Source organism: Rhinatrema bivittatum, chromosome 4 (genome assembly GCF_901001135.1).
Source record: "Rhinatrema bivittatum chromosome 4, aRhiBiv1.1, whole genome shotgun sequence".
In the NCBI taxonomy this organism is placed as follows: Eukaryota; Metazoa; Chordata; class Amphibia; order Gymnophiona; family Rhinatrematidae; genus Rhinatrema; species Rhinatrema bivittatum.
In genome coordinates this window covers 214,728,383-214,753,902 of record NC_042618.1, presented here as the reverse complement: position 1 = coordinate 214,753,902, position 25,520 = coordinate 214,728,383, and the positions used below count along the sequence as shown (strand labels likewise).

Here is a 25,520-nt window from a genome sequence, read left to right as displayed (position 1 = left end):
TGCTGTTTTAATTCAGAGGAGATGAGGAGGAGACAGAGTTCTTAGTTCTGGCTCTTACATCCAAAGAAATTTTGTGAAGGCCTGGAATAGTGCATTAACAGCTGGCATTAACACGCTTTAGTAAATAACCATGCAAGACTAAAGCTTTATTTCTGCATAATGAGCCATTTGTTAAACTCATTTAATCACCTTATAGGAGAAATCATTAAAGATTACTTTCTAAATAACTATTGGATTATAGTTTTGTGCAAACCCAGCAAATACTTCAACTTGCTAAATTTTCTGCCAAACTCTGGCTAGTAAGAGCAGCCCTTTATCTTATAAAAGCACTGAATGGATCTTGCAGCCTCAACCATTATTTAAGAAGGTTAAAGTTTACAGCACTTACAAATTAACTGATAATCTAATCTCAGAGATAATTTATAAAATGTTAAGTGAACTATTCAAAACAATTTCACAGTTGCAAATGAGAACCATATCTTAAGCAGCATTAAGAGAATGCGGTAATTTAATTTTCAAAAGAATTCACATGCAAAACCTATTTTATGCGCATTTAATTTACATGCACATCCCCCTCCCAATGCAAAGTAAAGAAATATATAATCCCTTATGTATCTTGCCTAATGTGTTCTGTTCTCAGCATTTGTTAAGTCCTCTCTCATACATCTCTTAGGTTAACTGGTACTTGTTCTAAAGTTTTTTTCTGTCTCGGGTCCTGAATTGTGGAATATTATACTGAATGAACTTCATGTTACCACCAATTATATGATGTTTCAAAAAGGCATTGAAAATGTTTGTTCTCTCAAGCTTTTGTTTGTTATACTTTGCTTTATCTATGTATTTTGTGTATTTTATTGTGCTGTACATTTTGTGTATTTTAGTTGTAATCTGCATTGGATGCTTTACAAAACTGCAAACTATAAATCTTTGAAATAAATAAATAAGCACAAACGATTTAGAGTATGTTTACATACACTAAGAGGTGGCAAATTAGGGGGATGAAGTTGGGGCAGAGGACAGAACATGCACATTCAGTTATACTTGTTCCCAAGCAGTTGTAATTTTGTGCATGAATGGTCTGCACCGTTATAGGCAAACAAATATACAGTATGGATATAAATCTGATTTGAAAATTCTGGATAAAGTGAGTAAAAAATACACAGAACTGCTAAAGTGGGCTATTTGAAAATTATTCTATTTAAGCTCCTGCTGCAAAACAGATATATCTAATTCAGTTCATTATAGAGATGGAATGGCTCAATTTCTTAGCTGTACAGAGAATCTTTAGTGAGACCAAGAAAGCTCACAGTAAAATCTGGAATGGCTCAAACTGCTTTCCAAATTCTTCACTTTCTTAAAATATTGTAAGCAATCAAGTGAATTTTCAAAGGGTTTACGCACGTTGCCAGGCCTTGTGCGTGCCATGCGTATTTTCAGAAGGGTCCGGCCACACACTGTTACGCACAGAAGTGCTGGGCCCAAAGAAAGGGATGGGGGCGTGATGTGGGTGGGCCAGGACAGAGCCATTTGATGCTGTCCCGGGGAAGCACACACCGGTAGTTGGCCGGCACGCAGAGATTGCTTCTGCTCCAGAGGATCAGTAAGTAAACAAAAACCAACACAAAAGTAAGTAGCTAGGAAGGGATTAGGGGGTCAGGGAGGAGAGGGGAAAGGGTAGGAAGGTTAGGTAGGGGTATAGGGAAGTTCCCTCCCAGTCTGCTCCTTAATTGGAGCAGACTGGGAGGGAACTGGGGAAGCCCCATTCCTGTTGCCATGCGTGGGCTTTTAAAATTCCACACACCCCTCCCCCCCCCCCGTGCGCAGAGGAGGCCATCCGCCCACACATGTGCGCGCGGATATTGTATTTTATAAACGCACGCACGCTGACGCGTAGGTGTTATAAAACAGCCATGTCCATGGGTCTTAAAATAGACCTCGATGTATCTAAATGGCTCAAAATCTATGGCATTCACAGGTATACATTTCCTTCCAGACGCGGAACCCCCCAACGCAGGGTTATCTGTAAGTTTCCATTTTTCCTTTTAAAGGCCCCCATGGCGTGTGACGTCTGCGTTTGCTAATGCACTGCCTTAAGCGCCCAAATTGCACGCACAGGCGTGCATTCATTCACCGCAGGCGGGGGCTGCTGGAAGCCACTTTCGCCACCGGCTGCCCCCGGGAGGCAGGGGAGCTGCGGTGCGTGCCTCGGGAAGAGGAGAGAGAGGACTGTTCAAAGAAAATTCACATGCAGTAAGTTTACTTTTATTACACTTTATTCACTTTTGTTTTAATTTTCGCCCTGCTTCGGAGGGGGGGGGGGGGGGGGGGGGGGGGGGGGGGGGGGGGGGGAAGGGGACTCGCAATGCCCGAGCGTAGGAGAACCATCCACTTCCTGGTACCTGTCATTTCAAACGTCATTTGAAATGACAGGTACCAGCGCACCCAGGATACTGTATAGGCGCTGTATAGCGCTCTATGCAGTAAAATGGATTGCGCGGGCTTAACGCTTCACGGACGCTTCTTGGACGCAGCTTGCATTTGCATGCTATTTAAATACAGTATCGAGCGGTAGGTGATCCGAACTGTGTGTGTGGCAAATGCGGGTGCGCCCGGCACCAACGCACCTCTTCCTACCGCTCCTTAATGTATCGGCCTGTAAGAGGGCAAAGATAGTGGCAACAAACCTACAACTACCTAGTTCTTCCATCTCTGATCATCTCACATTAGCAGTGCAACAGTAAGTAAAAAAAAAAAACAAAAAAAAAAAAAACAAATGCTTTTTCATGATGTCCTCCTGTTGCTCTGGCAGGGAGGGGGGGAATGACAGACATCTCCTTTTATGCTGCAGCTGTTAACAGAGCAGAGCAGCAAGGAAATGTGAAGCCTACAGGAGCAACCTGCTTAAGATAATCAACAGGCCAGATAACAGCAATCATATGCAAGATAGGCAGGCCACAAAACAGGAGAAGATGGACTGGATTTGGCCTATGGGCCATACTTTGCCCAACCCTCCCTGTGTTAAGGGATGGTAGATTTGCATTATGTAAGTATGCAATGTTTACTTCTTAGTGATTTACTGCTATTTCATTTATTTTTGTATTTTGCTTGCCTTATATTAGTGATTTGATGTTTTATTTTAATTCTTTTATCCTTAATATTTTATACAATTTTATTGTATGTCACTGTGGACAATTTTTCTGATATGGTACCTAATCAAATTTGAAAAACAAAATTTATATTCATTGTGGATATCCTAAAAACCCAACTGACTGTAGAGTCACTAGAACACGTTTGACAAGCCTTGTTTTAGGTATTATCCAAACATTTTATATTCTATAAGTAGCAAAATTAAAATCAGGTAAAGTTATCTAAGAATACCATGCTTTTTCAAAGTCCTGAACTTTGCAAAACTGATATGTTTAGGATAATTCAGGTGAATTTTTTCTTCACAGAGGAAGACCAAATTCTAGAAATGGCATTTATTCTGTTGTGATGTGGCACACAACTCTGCAAAGAGATGGCAGCAAAGTTGGAATTTTAAAGAATATATTATGTCTCACCTTGATCATATCTCCATTAGAAGTAATGATGTCTATTGGGATAGTCAGACTGAAATAACGGCCTACTACAGCAGAGCTATCAGGGATCCCCATCATTGGTGCTACAGTCTCTCTCATTTCTGAAAGCACAGAATGCATGGATGCCTCCAGTTGGTTATCCCAGTCTCTTTTGACTTCTGTAAGATCACTGGGCCAGTCAGACTGAACAGAGGTGGCTACCAGAAGCACCACAAATAAAGTCCTCCTCAGTGGTGTGAGCAGCAATACAAATCTATCATTCATTTTAGCCCTCATTCTTCAAATTCTGCAACCAAATAGGAAAAGTAGCAGTAAGCAGAGTCCTGCAGGACTAAATCCTTCTCAGTGTTTGCTTAGATTCTTCATATCAATTCCATTCCATCCTAGTCAAGTCTCAGGATCCTAAAAAAACACACAAGAGAAATTATTCAATGTAGATTTAGTTACAAACTCAGTTAAGTTTGTCTCAAGTCAAGTATTTAAAATATTTATATGCCGCTGGATCCAAAGGTTCCAAGTGGTTAATTTAAAAAACATGCATAAACTAAAAAAAAAAATAATTAAAAATATTAAATTAAAATAACCCTGACATGTCTACTCATCTAACAAGTAACTAGGCCCACATTACCCTAGGCTCCAATACAAATATAAAGCAGAGCAATTATCTTGTCAAACAAAAAACAGACTGCATTTTGACCAGTTAATAGAGATCATTCTATTTATAGACAAAAAGCTGCCTTAAATAAATATTTTCAATAATTTAAGTTTTAAACAGAATACTCTTCTGGGGTCATTAGGCAAAGAGTTCCATAATATAGGACCAGCAACAGTCAACATGTTTCCCGGAATTCTACTAGCCAGACCAAAAACACATTGTAGAAAACCTTTAAAAAAAAAAAAAAAAGCACAATGACCAGAGTTCTCTTAATTTGTAACTTCTCAGTGAGCTAAAGCTATATGGATAATCATAACTTACAGCTTTATGTATCATTAAATTTTGAATTTAATTCTCTATTTCACCAGAAGCCAATGGCAAAACTGCAGTACCAGAATAATGTGGTCATACTGAACTGTCCCAGTAAGTATCCAAGCTGCATAGGTCTGAATCATCTGCAATGTTTTTATGGAAGCAGAAAAGTCCAAATAGTTACAATAGTCCAAACCGGTTAGCACGAGAACACATAAAAACTATATGAAAATCAATTGGATCTAAGTATGGCTTAAGCTTCTGAGAACTCTGAACTTTGTACCACTGCTTTGATCTGAGCTCTAAATGAAAGATAAGATTCAAATATAGAACTCCCAAGTTTTCTTGATTGACAACAGGAATATCATTTTTCAACCATAATGTCTTTTTCTTTAAGTCTATTTAACCAGGTTAGCTCAATAAACTACTTTAAAAAAATGGATATAATAAAGCAAAATATATTAAATGTCAGTCTGTTGCACTCATTTGTACTCTATACAGCAGAGCTTCTCAACCTGTCAGAAAGGTTTTCAACATTCCCAGAAGATAAAATTGTATATCGAGTCTCTAAATAAATGGATAAATATAGTAAGCTTATTAATTGTGGATATGCTGGAAATCCAACTGGCTGTGGGGTCACAAAGACATATTTAGGAAGCCCTGCTGAAAAGGTCTGCTTCTTTCCTGGTTGTTCCAGACTTTACACACTACCATTTCCATCATGGCCAGTCCCTTTTTCTTTTGAGCTCATTCTAAAGATTCATACATTGAGGGAAGAAATTCCATGAAAGCTAGCAGGTTTCACTCATCTCCTTTAATCTTTGCCCGAGCCATTTAGATTTGTGCCGAAAACAAAGCAGACAAAGCCACAGGGCTGGATGAGGTGCATTCTAGGAAATTATGATTACTCTATTCTGGCAGGTCTACTAGAGATCTGCTCAATTTATCTTTGCAGATAGGGGGCAGTCCCATGGGACTAGAGAAGGGCTGATTATGTGCCTCTTCAAAAAAAAGGGATAATCTGTAGTGGCATAGTATGAGAGCATGCATGCATGTGACAGTACATGTGTGAGAGAATAAACATGTGAGTGTGTGTGAGAGAATATAGTTTGTGTTCCCCCAGACCCCTAAATCCGCAACAATCTCAGGATGACTGGAAATCAAGAGTTACCAGGGATGGCCAGCAGGAGTTTTTTTTAATCCTTAATTTTAATTATTGGGTGTTATTTGATGTGTGCTTTTTGAAATATTGTATTGGTACTTGGTAAATTAAAAAAAATGTATATGACTTAATAGAAGTTATTTTGTCAGTAGTTTTAAAATATTCTTTTACTGCTTATAATTGATGTTTTATGTTTCTCTATTTTATTTTTTTGATGAATGATGGTTCTGTTTTTCCATTGTTACACAGAGTCTGGCTTCTTGTGGTTCCATTTCAGTTTGTGTCTGCATATTGCTGTTTTCTAATTTGTGATTCTTTATTTGGTGAGTGTATGTCTCTGCTCTGTGTGTATCAAGGTGAGATTCTGCTAGCATGTAGTGTCTGTGTAGGGATCTACAATCTGGTATGTTTCATTTCCCCAGTAGGTGGTGTATTGCTATACTGAGACCCAGTATAATATTTACAGTGCTGCTTTTTCACAGGTAGGGTTGAGTCTTTGGTGTTACTACTGTTGAAAGACAGGAAACAGAGTAGGATTAAATGGTAAATTTTCTCAGTGGAAAAGTGTCAACAGTGGAGTGCCTCAGGGTTCTGTACTTTGACCGGTGCTTTTATATATATATAAATATATAAATAATCTGGAAAGGAATACGACGAGTGAGGTTATCAAATTTGCGGATGATACAAAATTATTCAGAGTAGTTAAATCACAAGCGGATTGTGATACATTACAGGAGGACCTTGCAAGACTGGGCATCCAAATGGTAAATGAAATTTAATGTGGACAAGTGCAAGGTGTTGCATATAGGGAAAAATAACCCTTGCTGTAGTTACACGATGCTAGGTTTCATATTAGGAGCTACCACCCAGGAAAAAGATCCAGGTATCATAGTGGATAATACTTTAAAATTGTAGGCTCAGTGTGCTGCTGCAGTCAAAAAAGCAAACAGAATGTTGGGAATTATTAGGAAGGGAATGGATAATAAATCGGAAAATGTCATAATGCCTCTGTATCGCTCCATGGTGAGCCCACACCTTGAATACTGGGTACAATTCTGGTTGCCGCATCTCAAAAAAGATATAGTTGCGATGGAGAAGGTACAGAGAAGGGCAACCAAAATGATAAAGGGGGTGGAACAGCTCCCCTATGAGGAAAGACTGAAGAGGTTAGGGCTGTTCAGCTTGGAGAAGAGATGGCTGAGGGGGGATATGACAGAGGTCTTTATTTAATTATTTTTATATACTGACTTTTCATGCAAGCATATCAAATCGGTTTACAGTAGCTAGCAATCAATCATTTAAAATTATTTGCATTTCCAAAGAAGAAAGAAGTAAATACATTTCATATTAGAATTAACATAGCAAACTAAATATGCTAAATAATCAAAATTTAAACCCTTAGAGGTAGATCTTCAAAACATACGCGCGCGCGAACAAAAGTACACCAGATTTTATAAGATACGCGCGTATCTTATAAAATCTGGGGTCAGCGCACGCAAGGCTGCGCAAAATAGGCAGCCTGCGTGCGCCAAGCCGCGCAGCCTGCCTCCGTTCCCTCCGAGGCAGCTCCGAAATCGGAGCGGCCTCAGAGAACTTTCCTTTCGCGTCCCCCCACCTTCCCCCTCCCTTCCCCTATCTACCCCACCCCCCCAGCCCTACCTAAATCCCCCCCTACCTTTGTTGGGCAAGTTACGCCCGCTTGAAGCAGGCATAACTTGCGCGCGCCGCCCCGGCATCCCCCGACACAGGCCGCAGTGCCAGGGTACTTGGGACTGCCTTCCCGGCCCGCCCCCGACCCATCGCCATGCCCCCGGCCCAGCCCGGGACACGCCCCCTCCCGCCCCTTTTACGAAGCCCCGGGACTTACGCGCGTCCCGGGGCTTTGCGTGCGCCGGCGGCCTATGCAAAATAGGCGCTCCGGCGCGCAGGGGTTTTAAAATCTACCCCTTAGAGAGGTAGTATAGTTAGGGTAGAGATAGTATAATAAAAATAAAAATATACATTACCTTGGTATTAAATCAGAAGTGTAAGATAATTATGCTAACAGCTCTTGGAAGGCTTGTTTAAAAAGCCAAGTTTTAATCCCCTTTTTAAATAATTTGATGTCAGCTTCTAGTCATAATTCCTGCGGGATAGAGTTCCATAGAAGGGGTCCAGCAATAGAGATAGATCTTTCTCTTATATTATTTACTTGGGCAATTTGGGGGGAAGGAATTGGTAGCATCCCTGTTCCGGTTGATCTGTTGGTTCTGTGGACGTGAAGTGAAGAGGTTAGCCATTCAATTCTGTGGAAGTGAAGTGAAGAGGTTAGCCATTCAATTTTTTCTTCATTGTAGAGGGTTTTGTGTATTAGTGATAAGATTTTATGCTGGGCCCTGTATTTGACCGGCAGCCAATGAAGTTCTTTTAATATTGGGGTGATATGTTCAGATCTTCTAGTACCTGTCAAGAGTCTAGCTGCAGAGTTCTGCAGAAGTTGCAATGGTCTTGTTAAATTTGCGGGAAGGCCTAAGAATAGTGAGTTATAGTAGTCTAATCTTGATAAGACAAGTGCCTGTAAGACAGTTCTAAAGTCTTTAGGGAATAGGAGGGGTTTTAATCTTTTGAGTATGTTTAATTTGAAGTAACCATCGCTTATGATTTTTTTCTTTAAGATCATGAGAGGTCTTGAACGAGTAGATGTGACTCGGTTATTTACACTTTCAAATAATAGAAGGACTAGGGGGCATTCCAAGAAGTTAGCAAGTAGCACATTTAAGACTAATCGGAGAAAATTCTTTTTCAATCAATGTGCAATTAAGCTCTGGAATTTGTTGCCAGAGGATGTGGTTAGTGCAGTTTAGTGTAGCTGGGTTCAAAAAAGGTTTGGATAAGGTCTTGGAACAGAAGTCCATTAACTGCTATTAATCAAGTTTACTTAGGGAATAGCCACTGCTATTAATTGCATCAGTAGCATGGGATCTTCTTAGTGTTTGGGAAATTGCCAGGTTCTTGTGGCCTGGTTTGGCCTCTGTTGGAAACAGGATGCTGGGCTTGATGGACCCTTGGTCTGACCCAGCATGGCAATTTCTTATGTTCTTATCTGTTTCTCTGTGTTTTTGTGTATCTGATTGCTCCTTTCAGCAACCTGAAGAGAATCAAAACTGGAATTTTGAGCTTCTGGCTGGCAGTGTGATTGCCTGCTATTTGGCAAACTGTACAACAGCTGATTGATTGACGAGAGACTGACATATATATATATATATATATTATATACATGATATAACCCAACTCTGATGGGTGGGGTCCCAACAAATTGCATGGATGGAAGGGGGGGGGGGGGGGGGGGGGGGAGTGGCTCAAAGGTTTGCTTACCCCTGACCTAGAATGCCAGTGGTCGGGGGTGGGGACAGCATGGTCTTTTCCTTCCTGCCTACGCAGCCTGGAAAAGGAAGTGGGTGGAAAGAAGGAGAGACCATGCAGTCGCAGCTAAAAAAAAAAAAAACCCAACAAAAAACAGCGCGTCCTCCGCACCATGGCAGGAAGAGGAAGTATCGCCCTGGGCTGCGCGGTGTTGAACTACAGGAGGAGCAATAGAGCGTTGCTCCCCCACCTTGCATGGCCTCAAAAAGAGGAGACTACCCTCTGCTTCTGATGGGAAGTAAATGTGTCCGATGGGGAAGGGGAGGAACTGAGCATGTCAGTTTCAGTATGTGAGAGAGAAAGAGAATGTTCTCTGACTCAACGTGTGCATAAATGAAAGAGGAGGAGAAGACTGAGCAACGATTCCTCTCCCCTTCTAATCCACAGCAATCTCAGGGTATTTGGAAATCAAAAGATCCGAGGTATGGACAGTAATGCTTTTATCTGGGTGGTGTGACTGCTGTTTTGAAATATTTTATTGGTCGTTGGAAAATGTATATGAATTTTATATTATTGGATGTTATTGTTTTTGTCAGCTGTTTTGAAATTTTTATTTTTTTTTTATTAGTATGGTTTTATTTCTATAGCCTGATTTTATTGTTTGATTTTTATGAAGAACTTTGATGTTTGTTTTTCCATTGTTGCACTGCATACATAGTCTGGCTTGTTCTGGTTCACAGTTCAGTTTCTGTCTGCACATTTGTATTACTACTTTATGATCACTTTATTCTATATTTGGTGGGTGTGTCTGTGTTCTGCATGTGTGACTGAGGTTAAGTATTCTGCTAATGTGTCGTTTCTATATAGGGATCTATAGAAGCTTGGTTTGTTCTGTTTTCCTAATAGGTGGTATATTGGTGTTTTAGGGCCTAGTGTAAGGTTTGCAGGGTCACTTTTTCATAGGGTTATAACTGAGCGCTGGAGGTTAGAGCTGTTTTGGAATGGGAGGTTTATTATATTGTAATTTAGTTTACTCATGGCTTTCTGAAGACCAAGCCCACACCCAACATGTGTTACAATAGTTATAATAGCCAATCGGAAGTGGAGATGATGAGCAGTATACACAATTGGTATAAATCACAACAACTAGTATAGCACTAAAGTGTTCCCAGAACCTTGTACTGGATTACTCAAAGGATGAAGCGTAAAAAGAAGATAGATTCAGCATTTCCATCTTTATTCATGAGTGGTTGAAGGAAAGTTTCGGTCCCCCGACATGGACCATGTTTCGCCACATGGGTTCTGTCAGGAGGGACAGAAGCCCAAGAAATTAACAGTCAAAGTCGTCATCTTGGTGTTGTGTGAAGCACCCTGTGGAGGGTAATCTAAAATAAAGTTAAGCTTGTAGGCAGAAAGCAAAACCAAAATGGCAATTTTTAACTTATGTTAAGCCAATTCATATGTTCAGAGCACGGAAAGGCAAGGGAATCTTCAGAATAGACCTTGATATATTTGAACTGAAATCATAAAGTCCATGGCCCTGTGGAGATGCCTGCGAGAGTGGCAGGGTGGGAGAGCCGCAATAGAGGTGGCTCTTATTTTGGGCTCGCCAACGTGGGGGGAGGGGAGGGGGAAAAAAAAAAAAAAAGAAAGTGTGTCCACCGCATGGCCTGGCAAGCATTAAGCATGGCTGACCCCCAGACCTAATACCAGGAAATCAGCTGCCTGGGGATGCTCTGCAGTGCCCGAACCCGGTACAACCTCATCCCAGAACCACCAGATCCGGGCATGCTGTGGCCAGCCGGGCAGAAGAATCAGGCCCAAGTCGAAACGAGCAGAGTGGTGCAGGCCTTCCATCGGGGATAGGCGGGAGCCACGTGGGCTCACCCCTGTCTCCCCAGAACAACCTGGGCCCAGACATACAGCAAACCACCCCACAGCTAAATGCTGCAATGGCAGCCATGGAAATCTCCGCAAGCGGAGCATGTCCCATAAAAATGCTACCATCCACGATGCTAGGATGGGCTGCGGCATGGGTGGGCGTAGGGAATGGGCCGGCTCAGGGCCCATTTTTTGCCGCCATGCAGAATTGGACACACGGCAACCTGTTCGCGGAGATGCCGTACAATTACCTCTGGGTGGGTTGAAACCAAAGTCAACACACATCGTGGTGCCCAGGACTGTACCCCAGTTTAGCAGGCATACCAATAAATACGATGCCGGCGCCACAATGGGGTCCCACCAGCACTACTTAGCATCCACACTTCAGTTGATGGCACCCCATGCCGATCAGAGCCCCCTAGGAGTGCACAGCTCAAAGAACTTGTCCCGACAATGCGGGAATCATCCGCTACTCCAATGTCGGTCGTAAACAGATCAGAACGCGTTTCCCACCAGAGAAGCGAAGGAAGAGATCTGTCAGCAGAGCCTCCAAAGTTTGAATCCGGGTGGCAGTACAGGAGAATCAGCAACCAATACCACAGGTGAGTTAGCAAGTGGCACAAGGGCAAACCATCAAACCCCCCCCCCCCCCAAAAAAGGGCGGTAAAATTAAGTCTGAAAAAAGTAGGGGGAAAAAAATCAAGATATAAGAATAAATCAGACTTTAGCGCATCTAGTTCCACTAATCTTCCAGCACAGACTCCTCATCCAACGACAATCAGGACAAGAGGAAGCCGCAGAGGCAGACGCATCTAGAGGCCCACCAGCGTTGAAAGCTTTATCGCAATTATGGAGAGTGTCTCAAAAGATATGAGAAAAAAGATCAAGAAAAGGACATACATAGATATCTTCAGGATTTTAGAAACCCGAGCGACAAAAAAGGTGACAGGAAGCGTGACCATGCGCTGGGATCAAACAAGCCGATCGCAAGGAATATAATAAATTGGACAAGGGCATTTCTCTGTATGACAAGCATCATGGGATATGAAGACCCATCCCAGTACGATCCTATGCTTAGTTATGTGGACACTATATTGGAAGCATGTAGAGAATATGAAGGATGGGTATGGCTCAATTATGAGTGCTTCAGAGACAAAATGGAGGAAAACCACTTATCTTGGGGCACACAGGACATCTGTTCATGGCTTAGACAGATGAAGAGCAAGGCCCCCGACACAGGGTGTACTGTGCACTCTACATCCAGGCCTAGCCAGCAGACCCAAGAAGGGCAAATGACCCACACCAGCAATAACGTGACGAGTTGGAGATACAATAGTCTTGTTCATTTCAAGATTGCAAATTTAAGCATCTCTGCTCAATCTGTATGGTCCCCCCCCCATCCGGCCACAAAGTGCATTAAGGCGGCAAACATGGGGAGTAATTCCAAGCCTAAGTGAGGCCAGCGCATTTGAAAAAGCGCCATCCCCAATTAATCTCAAAGCCATGGTTAGATCGTTATCCAAAAAAGTAACAAGCCAAGAAGCTGATAGAGGGCTTCCGGGAGGGATTCAAGATACTGTACCAAGGTACAATCGAGGAAATATACTTAGAGAACAATTTATCAGTGGCAAACAAGGTCTTTGTGCAGAAGAAAATAAACGATGAAATATCAAGAGGTAGAATTGCCGGACCATTTCGATCCCCTCCTTTTCGCAGAATGATGCTATTTCTGCTAGCAGTTATCCCAAGAAGGAACCAGGAAAATACCACTTGATTCAAAATCTTACCCTTACGTCGCCTTGGTAAATGATAGCTTACCCACAGATGAGTGTTCAGTACAATACACTTCTTTTGACAGTCCCATTGACATTAGAAAGTGTGACAGAGGCGCACTCATGGCCAAGACTGATATTGAATCAACGTTTCGGCTTCTTCTGGTGCACCTCACCAGTTTCCCATTATTGGGATTCTGTTTTAAAGGCGAGTATTACTTCGATAAGTGCATGCCAATGGGGTGTGCCATATCATGTGCTTGCTTCGAAGCATTCAGCATATTTTTACATTGAGTTACTGCCCAGCAAGCCGGGTTGCACAGCATAGTACATTATCTGGACGATTTCCTCTTCGGACTAAAGGACTCTCAGGCTTGCTCACGATTGTTACACACTTTTCACAGACTCGCTTGTCAATTCGGAGTCCCAACAGTGCAAGAAAAAAACGGAGGGCCCTACCATGGTTATTAAATTTTTGGGCATCGAACTGGACTCCAACAAGATGTCGTCTAGACTCCCTCGAGACAAACTCCTCAACATAAAAACCAGGCTCCACCACACAATGTCAAAGAAAATGTCCTTAGAAAAGGTTCAGTAACTCATCTGCGTCCTGAACTTTGCATGCAGTCATACCCATGGGCATGGCATTCCTGAAGAGGTTGATCACAAGTACAATCTGTGTATCTCACAATAAACATCACATCAGAATCACACAGCCCGTAAAGGATGATTTGTTTTTATGGTCATCCTTTGCTAATAAAAAGAACAGATTATTTCAAAATAGCTGAACACTTTCGAATAATAGAAAGACTAGGGGGCATTCCATGAAGTTAGCAAGTAGCACATTTAAGACTAATCGGAGAAAATTATTTTTCACTCAACTCACAATGAAGCTCTGGAATTTGTTGCCAGAGGATGTGGTTAGTGCAGTTAGTGTAGCTGGGTTCAAAAAAAGGTTTGGATAAGTTCTTGGAGGAGAAGTCCATTAATCAAGTTTACTTAGGGAATAGCCACTGCTATTAATTGCATCAGTAGCATGGGATCTTCTTAGTGTTTGGGTAATTGCCAGGTTCTTGTGGCCTGGTTTGGCCTCTGTTGGAAACAGGATGCTGGGCTTGATGGACCCTTGGTCTGACCCAGCATGGCAATTTATGTTCTTTCTGAACAAATTTAACGGAACATCAGTATGGCAAGACCCTCCCATTTCCAACTGCTACCTTAGCATTTACTCAGACACATCCGGAGGGTGGGGCTTTGGAGGTCTATTAGCAGGGCTCATGGGCTGCCGAACAATGGTCCAAGGCCTGGGTACGGACAGGATTAACGTGTAACATCACTTTCTTATAGCTCGTCCCCATTCTGAGCGCCTTGGTTATATGGGGAAAGAAATTGCGAAACAAACATTTTGGTGTGATAAATGAACATGTCCGTAGTACAGGTATTGAACAAACAGACTGCCACGTGTCAGTGTAGCAGTTATTGCGAGAGACTATACTCTCTAGCTTATATTTAAATATGGTGATAAGAGCACGCCATGTCCCAGGAGTGCAGAACAGTGTTGCCGATGCCATGTCAAGAGCAAATCCCAATTTGTTTCAAAAACAGGTCCCCGGAGCCAACAAGGAAAGCATAGCAGTGCCAAAGCGGCTGTGGAGCATTGGGACGATGTCACTCGAGACCTCCTGAAGTGATCAGTTGCCCGGTGACATGGAGCGCTTATACCAGGGCTTATGACAGCATGTCCAAATTCTTAAAGGATAGAGGATCCCGTTCCAGAGACTGGTAGTCGAAATTTGTCTGGGCAAAAGAGTGCAGTTACAAACCAGTTAGCAGGCTTCACGGTCTTCTCAAAAATACGGGAATGGGGCGACCCATCCAAGAGCTTCATAGTTTAAAAAAAAAAAAAAAGTTCTAGCACGGTGGGCCATAACAGTGGGATCCACAATTGATGCAAGAAAACCTATCACTCACAACTGACTCACCCAGTTGTGGCAAGCCTTATCTACAGTTTCTGCATCCGATTTAGAGACAAAGCTTTTTAGAGCTGCAGTTTCTTTGGCATTCTTCGGAGTGCTGCGCATTAGCGAGCTGATAGCCGCTTCTAAACGAGATGTGGGTTTCGAAGGCATACTCATGCAGAACACAACAGTATCTGAACAGTCAGACCAAATAATCATAGAGAGGTCAAAAACAGACCAGGTCGCCAGAGGCGCCAAGTTATGTCTAAAATGCACTACTCTGTTGATAATCTGCCCGGTGCAAAATTTAATAAAGTATCTGTTACTGCATCTCGAAGGCGGCAAATTTTTATTGATTCATGCCAACCATAAACCCCTAACCAGATACCAATTTTCCGCAGTATTGAATTTGGCCCTTACCAAGACTGGATGGATACAACACTAAAGATTTTGGCACCCACTCCTTTAGAATAGGAGCAGCCACCAGCGCAGCTCAAGCAGGGCTGAGCATAGACACCATCCAAAAAAATAAATAAATTGGTAAATGGAAAATTGGATGCCATGGCTTGAATGCATAACCTTTTCTTATTGATCTTTTTCCACAGAGCCACTGCAAAGGCTTGTTTGGATTATCGGACACTCCTTTGTTCACTGGGCGGCGAGGAGGGTGCGGGTTCGTTCTTATGAGACGCATTTGAGTATGGCCCCGTAGAACATTCATATTTTATGGATGGGTCAAAGAGGAATGACCTGGGACCAGATTCTTCTGTTCGTGCTGCATAAGAAAGATATACTCAACGAACCTGCTGCCCTTGTCATTCACCTGGGTGGTAACAACCTCAGGGCATCATCATGCGTACAACTAATACAGCGCATCTAGAAAGATTGGAGGGATTAGTTTACTGGTTCCCTAACATGTATCAAGTTGTCAGACATTATACATTGATTAAAATGGCATGATAGTAAGCTATGGAGAAGGGGGTCGTAAAAATGTAAGTCAGCAGGTTAGTGGGGGAGGTTAGGGGGGAGTGACACACGGCACAAATGGGCGAATGATCTATGTGAAAGGCTGTACAGATGTGACCAAATCCACCTCTCGGACATCGGTTACAACCTCTAACAATCCAATACAGGAAGCCCTTGAATCTGCGTTAGGTTGAAGACGCCGCAGTTTGGGGGGCATGAGGCAAGCTATACTACCTCATGCCGGTGGCACGAACTGGGTGGGCCAAACAGGTAGGCCTTTGTTTGGGGCCCCCCCTTGCTAGGAGGTCATGCAAGGGGGGTGGGGGGGGGGGGAGCCGGACGAAGCGGCCGCCTTGTTAGGAGACACTGTGGGTGGTGCCCAGTATGCCATCTGTGGCAAAATGTAAAGTGGCTCGTGCTCCGTACGATTGTTATGGTTATATTTGTTAATGTTATAATAAAGCTGCGGCCTCTTCAACCATCCAAGTGTCTGCTCCAAGTTTGTGGAGTGGTATGGTGCTAGGAGCGAAGCAGGATGCAGCCCAAGCGTTTAGCGGATCTCAATGTTAAATTACATCTGCCATTTAGAAGTCCTGTTTCCTAGTCTCACAAGGACAACAAATGGGACAGTGCTATACCGGGGTACAAATTATATCGCAATGACAGAGGAGGAGCACCCGGGAGGCGGTGTGGCGCTTTATGTCCGGGATGGCATAGAGTCCAACAGGATAAACATCCTGCATGAGACTAAATGCACAATTGAATCTTTATGGGTAGAAATCCCTTGTGTGTTGGGGAAGACTATAGTGATAGGAGTATACTACCGTACACCTGGTCAAGATGGTGAGACTGATAGTGAAATGCTAAGAGAAATTAGGGAAGCTAACCAAATTGGTAGTGCGGTAATAATGGGAGACTTCAATTACCCCAATATTGACTAGGTAAATGTATCATCAGGACACGCTAGAGATATAAAGTTCCTGGATGGAATAAATGACATTTTTATGGAGCAATTGGTCCAGGAACCAACAAGAGAGGGAGCAATTTTAGATCTAATTCTCAGTGGAGGACAGGATTTGGTGAGAGAGGTAATGGTGGTAGGGCCGCTTGGCAATAGTGATCATATCATCATCAAATTTCAATTAATGACTGAAGGGGGACAGTAAGCAAATCCACGACTCATGCTAAACTTTCAAAAGGGAAACTTTGATAAAATGAGAAAATTTGTAAGAAAAATACTGAAAGGAGCAGCTACAAAGGTAAAAATGTGTGCAAGAGGCGTGGTCATTGTTAAAAAATACCATCCTAGAAGCACAGTCCAGATGTATTCCACACTAAAAAGGTGGAAAGAAGGCAAAACGATTACCAGCATGGTTAAAAGGGGAGGTGAAAGAAGCTATTTTAGCCAAAATATCTTCTTTCAAAAATTGGAAGAAGGATCCAACAGAAGAAAATAGGATAATACGTTAAACTTGCCAATGCTTATGCAAGACATTGATAAGACAGGCTAAGAGAATTTGAAAAGAAGTTGGCCGTAGAGGCATAAACTCACAATAAAAACTTTTTTAAAATATATCCGAAGCAGAAAGCCTGTGAGGGAGTCAGTTGGACCATTGGATGATCGAGGGATTAAAGGGGCACTTAGAGAAGATAAGGCCATTGCGGAAAGATTAAATGATTTCTTTGCTTCGGTGTTTACTAAAGAATATGTTGGGGAGATACCTGTTCCGGAGAAGGTTTTCATGGGTAATGATTAGATGGACTGAAACAAATCATGGTGAACCTAGAAGATGTGGTAGGCCTGACTGAAAAACTGAAGAGTAGTAAATCACCTGGACCGGATGGTATACACCCCAGGGTTCCGAAGGAACTAAAAAATGAAATTTCAGACCTATTAATAAAAATTTGCAACCTATCATTAAAATCATCCATTGTACTTGAAGACTGGAGGGTGGCTAATGTAACCCCAATATTTAAAAAGGGCTCCAGGGGTGATCCGGAAAACTGTAGACCAGTTAGCCTGACTTCAGTGCCAGGAAAAATAGTGGAAAGTGTTCTAAATATCAAAATCAAAGAACATATGAAAAGACATGGTTTAATGGACAAAGTCAGCATGGCTTTACCCAAGGCAAGTCTTGCCTCACAAATCCGCTTCACTTTTTTGAAGGAGTTAAACATGTGGATAAAGGAGTTAAGCATGTGGAACTGGTAGATGTAATGTATTTGGATTTTCAGAAGGCATTTGATAACGTTTCTCATGAGAGGCTTCTAGGAAAAGTAAAAAGTCATGGTATAGGTGGCGATGTCCTTTCGTGGATTACAAACTGGCTAAAAGACAGGAAACAGAGCAGGATTAAATGGACAATTTTCTCAGTGGAAGGGAGTGGGCAGTGCTGTGCCTCAGGGATCTGTATTGGGATCCTTACTTTTCAATCTACCTTATAAATGGGCTCTGACCACGGCCCGCAAATGCACAGTAGAGAGCAGCTCTACCGCTCATGCGCGGGCGAGCACTTCGTCAGACTTTGCCTGTTAACAAAAATGGCGCCTGGGAGGAGCAGTAGCGGCGGCGGTGAGGACCAATAGCAGTGGCGGCGGCAGCACGCGGGAGGGAGGGAGGGAGGGACCTCCTCCCCTGGAGATCTTCCGTCTGCGCCATCCAAAGGGGTTGTGAATGAGCTCGGAGGGGAGGGGATTGAGAGAGGGGGAGTGACTGAGGGGAGGTAGAAGGGAGAATGAGGGAGGGGGAGGTGGAAGGGAGAATGAGGGAGGGAGAATGAGGGGAAGGAAATGGACCGAAAAAAATGTTTTAATGTAGCCCGCTGTTATGGGCTTAACGGCTAGTATATTTATAAATGATCTGGAAAGAAATGACAAGTGAGGTAATCAAATTTGAGAATGACACAAAATTGTTCAGAGTAGTTAAATCACAAGCAGATTGTGATAAATTGCAGGAAGACCTTGTGAGACTGGAAAATTGGGCATCGAAATGGCAGATGAAATTTAATGTGGATAAGTGCAAGGTGATGCATATAGGGAAAAATAAAGGAAAATTAGTTCTTACCTGTTAATTTTCGTTCCTGTAGTACCACGGATCAGTCCACACAGTGGGTTGAGCCTCCTTTCCAGCAGGTGGAGACAGACTAAAACTTGAAGGATGCCCTATATCAGGACAGAGCCTATCCTCTACCCCTTCAGTATAACTTATGTCAAAGCATAAAACAACAAACCCAAGAATAGGATCAAGCAAGTAACTGTAAAGCTCAACGGAGCAAATATCGAATAATGTAGAAAACATGGTATACCTATACGCTCTTGCATCAACTTGGTATAAGAAAACGACCAAGGCTTCCGGTGTAATTGCTCAGTAATCTTGCACAAAGAAATATATGGAAATCTGCAGACCTGCAAGAAAACAAGCTTCGAGAGGACAGAAGACAGACAGGGAAGGGCGTCTGGACTGATCCGTGGTACAACAGGAACGAAAATTATCAGGTAAAAACTAATTTTCCTTTCCTGTACGTACCCGGATCAGTCCAGACAGTGGGATGTACCAAAGCTTCCCTAAACAGGGTGGGACAGAGACAGTCCCGCTCGAAGCACTTGCCGCCCAAAGGAACCGAACACCGGAGCGTGTACATCCAGACGGTAGTGCCGAGCAAAGGTGTGCAGAGACGTCCAAGTGGTGGCCCTGCAAATCTCCTGCGGGGCGACAGATTGACTCTCCGCCCACGACGTAGCCTGAGAACGCAGAGAATGGGCCTTCAGACCCTCAGGAAGCGGACGACCTTGACAAAGATTCGCAGAGGAAATGGCTTCCTTCAACCACCACGCAATCGTGGTCTTAGAAGCCTGTTTACCGCTGTTGGGACCACTCCAAAGGACGAAGAGATGGTCAGATACCCTGGAAGTCATTGGTGACCTGGAGATAGCGAAGCAAGACTCGTTTTACATCTAGCTGAAGGTCGCCACCCGCCGTACCCGCAATCTCCTCCGGAGAGAACGCTGGGAGTTCGACCAACTGGTTGACATGAAAAGCGGAGACAACCTTAGGCAAGAAGGAACTGTCCTGAGAGAAACCCCGGAATCCGAGAAACGCAAGAAGGGCTCCCGACAGGACAGCGCCTGAAGCTCGGAAATATGGCGAGCAGAGGAAATTAAAGACTGTCTTTCTGGTCTCTGAGTACGATCCTTGAGCGTAGTGTGGCGAAGAGGCTCGAAGGGAGCCGCACAGAGAGCACGAAGGACTAGTCTGAGACTCCACAACGGACGCGTGGTCCGAGAGGGGGGCGGAGGTGTCTAACGCCCCTCAGGAAACGAATCACATCAGGGTGAGCTGTTAAGGCATGACCATCCACCCGACCCTGGAGAGAGAGCCGAGCGCAGAGACTTGAACGCGTAGAGAACTGAAGGAGAGGCCCTTAGAGAGACCCTTCTGAAGAAAAGAAAGAATCAAAGGAATCGAGGCGGAGCGCGCAGGGACACCCGCCTCCGTACACGCGGACTCAAAAACTTTCCAGATGTGCACATAGGCCAGAGAAGTCGACTGCTTCCGGGCTCGCAGCAGGGTGGAGATGACCTCCTCCCTATAACCTTTGCGCCTCAGGCGACGCCGTTCAAAAGCCAGGCCGCAAGACAGAAGCGATCGGCCTGGTCGAAAAATACAGGCCCCTGGCGGAGGAGACGAGGGAGATGACCGAGGCGCAGGGGCCCGTCCACCGCTAGATTGATGAGATCCGCGAACCACGGCCTTCGCGGCCACTCGGGAGCGACGAGAATCACCGGTCCCCGGTGGAGCTCGATTCTCCTGAGAACTTTCCCCACCCGTGGCCACCGGGGAACACGTACAGAAGGACGTCCGCTGGCCAAGGTAGAGCCAGAGCATCCACGCCCTCTGCGCCGTGCTCCCTCCAGCGGCTGAACAACCGATTGGCCTTGGCATTGCGCAGAGTCGCCATGAGATAGAGGTGCAGAGGACCCCACCTGTCCACCATCAGAGCCATGGCTGCGTCCGAGAGCTCCCACTCTCCCGGATCGAGCGACTGCTGGCTGAGGACGTCGGCTTGAACATTGTCTTTTCCGGCGATGTGAGAAGCCACAAGGCACTGTAGGTGACGCTCTGCCCAAGCGAGGAGACGGCTGGCTTCTAAGGCTACCAGGGGACTGCGAGTGCCCCCTTGGCGATTGATGTAGGCCACTGTGGTGGAGTTGTCGGACAGGACTCGTACCGCCTTGCAGCGGATCAGGGGAAGGAACTCCTGAAGCGCCAGGCGGACCGCCGTTTCCAGTCGATTGATGTGCCAGCGCGACAGAGTCTGCGACCATGTTCCCTGGGTGAACTGAAAAAGGTAGACCACACCCCAGCCCAACAGGCTGGCGTCCGTGATCACTATCGTCCACTGTGGAGCTTGAAGAGGCATCCCTTGCAGAAGATGAGGAAGAGACAGCCACCACTGTAATTCGTCGGCAGTAGAATCCAAGAACGGAAGGACTACGTGGAACTGCTCAGACGCTGGCTGCCAACGGGACAGCAAAGCTTTCTGTAACGGACGCATATGAGCAAAAGCCCAGGGGACAAGGTAGATAATAGAAGCCATGGATCCCAGGACTTGGAGATAATCTCAGGCTGTCGGGGAGGGTAGGGCTATCAAAGTCTGGACCTGATCGATCAGCTTGAGGGCTCGCGCCCGAGGTAAGAAAACCTTGCCTACTCGGGTGTCGAAGCGGGCTCCCAGGAACTCCAACTCCTGGGAGGGCTGAAGCTTGCTCTTGGAAAAGTTCACTATCCACCCAAGAGAGGCAAGGAGCTCCAAGACGCGATCCACCGCCCACTGGCAAGAGGTCTCCGACTTGGCCCTGATGAGCCAATCATCCAGATAGTGATGGACGAGAATCCCCTCCCGGCACAAGGCTGCCGCTACTACTACCATGATCTTCGTGAAGGTGCGAGGAGCGGTCGCGAGGCCGAAGGGGAGAGCTTGAAACTGGAAGTCCTGGTTAAGAATGTGGAATCTGAGATACTTCTGATAGTCGCGGTGAATGGGAATATGAAAATAAGCTTCCGCGAGATCGAGGGAAGCAAGGAACTCTCCGGGGCGGACCGCCGCAATGACCGCCCGCAGGGTTTCCATGCGGAAGTGGGGGATCTTGAGAGCCCGATTGACCCTCTTGAGGTCCAATATTGGGCGGAAGGACCCGTCCTTTTTGGGCACGGTGAAGTAAATAGAATACTGGCCAGCGCCAATTTCCCTTTCCGGGACTGGGACCACAGCTCCCAGACCCAGAAGCTTGGAGAGAGTCTGGACCACTGCGTCCCTCTTGGCCCGGCCACAAGGCGAGAAAAGAAAGAGATCTAGAAGTTCCCTGACTAGGTCGAAAGCGTACCCATCTCTGATAATGTCGAGGACCCACTGATACGACGTGATCTTGATCCATTCCTCGAAGAACAGGGAGAGGCGTCCGCCGAGGTAAGGAACCGAGGAATGGGTCAGCTGAACTTCATTGCGTGGCAGGTTTAGCGGCGGCACGCACGGGCTGGCCCTCGCGAAAGGGCCGTCTGCCACGAAAGGACTGCGACCAGGACTGCGCACGAGAAGACCCCCCCTCGCAGAACCGCCCCGCCCCCGAGAAGCGAAGCTACGCTGGCCCCTGAAGCGAGAGCGAGAGGCTGCGAAGGATCGGGAAGACTTAGGGCGGTCCTCTGGGAGCTTATGGACCTTGTTGTCAGCCAAGCAGTCCATAAGCTTCTCAAGACCTTTGCCAAAGAGCATCTTACCTTTGAAGGGCAGTGTGCCCAGCCGAGTCTTCAAGGACTGATCAGCAGACCAGTGGCGTAGCCAAAGGAGCCTCCGGGCCGCCACTGCCGAAACCATCGCCTTCGCCTGGACAAGGCCCAGATTGTAGAGGGAGTCCGATACGTAAGCAGTGACTGCCTCCAGACGTTCGGCTTGTTCTGCCTCACCTGGCGGAAGCTCCCAGGCGCAGAGTAACTGTTGGACCCACTGGAGGCCCACTCGCATCATGAGACTCCTACAGCAAGACGCCCGGACCCCAAGGGCCATAACGTCGAAGATGCGCTTCAGGTGAGCCTCCAGCTTACGATCTTGTGAATCCTTCAAGGCCGTGGAAACTTCCACTGGAATCGTGGTGTGCTTGGCCACTGCAGAAACATAAGAATCCACCGATGGATATCGCAACAGCTCCAAGCCCTCCTCCGGGAGGGGATAGAGCTTATCCATCGCACGCCCCACCCGAAGCGCACCCTCAGGAGCCTCCCATTCCCTCAGAATAAGGAGCTTAAGCATGGGGTGGAAGGGAAAGGCTGAGGCCGGAGCCCAGAGCCCTCCCAGAACCGGGTTCATATCCTTAGGGAGCGAGGCCATGAGATTATCCACGGAGGGAATCTCCAGACCCAGCTCCTGCAAAACAAAAGGGAGGAGGGGCTCTAATTCCTCCTTACGAAAAAGACGGAGGGCTCTAGGGTCATCCCCCTCTGGGGGGGGTATCCGCCGAATCAGAGGAAGCAGCGGGGTCCGAGGACACGGGAGAGACCAGGGGGGGGCAACCCCTGGGACCACCCGCACCAGTCCCTGGGGCTCCGCGGCCGGTCCAGTGGTCAACGACGCTCAGCGAGGGATTTTTGGCGGGGGGGGGGGGGCGGCTTTCGTCCAGCTCATGCAAGCTAGCTAGATAAGATTTGTGCATGAGGAGGACGAAATCCGCTGAAAAAGGGACCCTGGATTTGGTGGGGGGGGGGGGGGGGGGGGGGGGGGAGGGGGAGGCGAGGAAAGGTCAGGACCCCCCTTCATGGGCACCCTCGGGGGCCAAATTGGGGGTTAAATCAAAAAAATCTGGCCCCCCTGCCCCAGGGAGCACTGAAATCAGCCCAGATGAAAAATCCAAGATGGCGGCTGTTCCCGGGCTCTGCTGACCCGGGAAAGGCCTAGCCATGCCGGGAGGAGTGGAGCCCCGGGCTAAATTTGCTTGCCCTGCAGAGGAGGGATCTTCCCCACCCGGCAGGCAAGCAGTGCAGAGGCCCTGCCGCGAAAAACGCGAAGAGGGCAGCCCACAAGAAAGGCAGGCTGCCAGCCGGGACATAGCTAAGCTGCGGCTGCAGAAAAAAAAGCTGAAAAAAAAAAAAGCTTGCTTGACAGCCTGCACAGCAGGAGAGAGCAGCCAGGAAACCTGCTGCCTTCTGCTTCTCTGGCTGCCAGTTCTAGCCCTACTCTGACCAGAAAAAAATAAAAAAGCTGGTCAACTGCTGCAAATAAGTTAGAGGTAGGTGAGTACCTGCAACTTATTGAAGTTGCAAACTTTTAAACTTTTTTTTTTTTTTTTTTTTTACTGAGCGCAGCAGCGGGTGAAAAACCTTCTCGGCAGCCAGAGGGGGAACGAGGCCCAGAGAGCGTCGGTCCCCACACCTGGAAGCATCCACGGATTCAGGACTATGCAGGGAACCCCCTCCTGCAAAAAAAGGGGCAAAGCCCCCCTGAGCCGGGCAAGAGTTGGGAGACGGACGTCTCCCAAACAAAAACAGTAAAAGCAGGCAAAATTTCCTTCATAGATTTTTTTTTTTCCTTTGTTTCTAAAACAAGCGAGAATCAAAGAACTACTTGCTTGAGCCGAAAAAGAAAGAAGAGGCTGACTAGCCTACAGCAGAGAACCGAAGGGGAGATGCTGCACCTGCTGGAGACAGACGAATACTGAAGGGGAAGAGGATAGGCTCTGTCCTGATATAGGGCATCCTTCAAGTTTTAGTCTCCACCTGCTGGAAAGGAGGATCAACCCACTGTCTGGACTGATCCGGGTACATACAGGAACCGATGCTATGGTTACACAATGTTAGGTTCCATATTAGGTGCTACCACCCAAGAAAGATCTAGGCGTCATAGTGGATAACACATTGAAATAGTCAGTTCAGTGTGCTGTGACAGTCAAAAAAGCAAACAGAATGTTGGGAATTATTAGGAAGGGAATGGTGAATAAAACGGAAAATGTCATAATGTCTCTGTATCGCTCCATGGTGAGACCGCACCTTGAATACTGTGTACAATTCTGGTCACCGCATCTCAAAAAAGATATAATTGCGATGGAGAAGGTACAGAGAAGGGTGACCAAAATGATAAGGGGAATGGAACAGCTCCCCTATGAGGAAAGACTAAAGAGGTTAGGACTTTTCAGCTTGGAGAAGAGACGGTTGAGGGGGGATATGATAGAGGTGTTTAAAATCATGAGAGGTCTAGAACGGGTAGATGTGAATTGGTTATTTTGTATTTCAGATAATAGAAAGACTAGCATGCCACATGCTAATAGAAAGACTAGCATGCCACATGCTAACTAGAAGTTAGCATGTGGCACCTTTAAAACTAATCGGAGAAAGTTCTTCACCACTCAATGCACAATTAAACTCTGGAATTTGTTGCCAGAGGACATGGTTAGTTCAGTTAGTAAAGCTGTGTTTAAAAAAAAGGATTGGATAAGTTACCTGCTATTAAATGGACTTAGAAAATATCCACTGCTATTACTAGCAACAGTAACATGAAATAGACTTAGTTTTTGGGTACTTGCCAGGTTCTTATGGCCTGGATTCGCCACTGTTGGAAACAGAATGCTGGGCTTGATGGACCCTTGGTCTGACCTAGTATGGCATGTTCTTATATTCTAACTCTTCACAATCTGCTGCTGTTTTAAATGACTCAAAATAATTTACTTGCCCCTATTACTTGAAGGAATCAATATAATGCAATGATATCTTTTTCTACATTCAATAATCCATTGATTCATTGATGAAAACAAGCTTAATAAAATATATCAAAGTTTAATATAAAAAATAATGAAATTAGACTCAGTACATGTGTCATACGGCACAAATCCCTGAAAGTTGACTATTCTAAA

The 25,520-nt window shown here is 45.4% G+C and overlaps 1 protein-coding gene across 3 annotated transcripts in view; it reads right to left on the bottom strand.

Annotated features, from left to right (window-relative positions):
* Positions 1 to 25,520, bottom strand: part of DAG1 (dystroglycan 1) — a 178,279-nt gene that overhangs the window by 98,177 nt on the left and 54,582 nt on the right. For all 3 annotated transcript variants that reach the window (XM_029599678.1, XM_029599677.1, XM_029599679.1), the window contains exon 2: positions 3,561 to 3,980. In XM_029599678.1, the coding sequence (XP_029455538.1) occupies positions 3,561 to 3,854 (294 nt within the window). In that variant the 5' untranslated portion in view covers positions 3,855 to 3,980. The remainder of the gene's footprint in view (positions 1 to 3,560; positions 3,981 to 25,520) is intronic.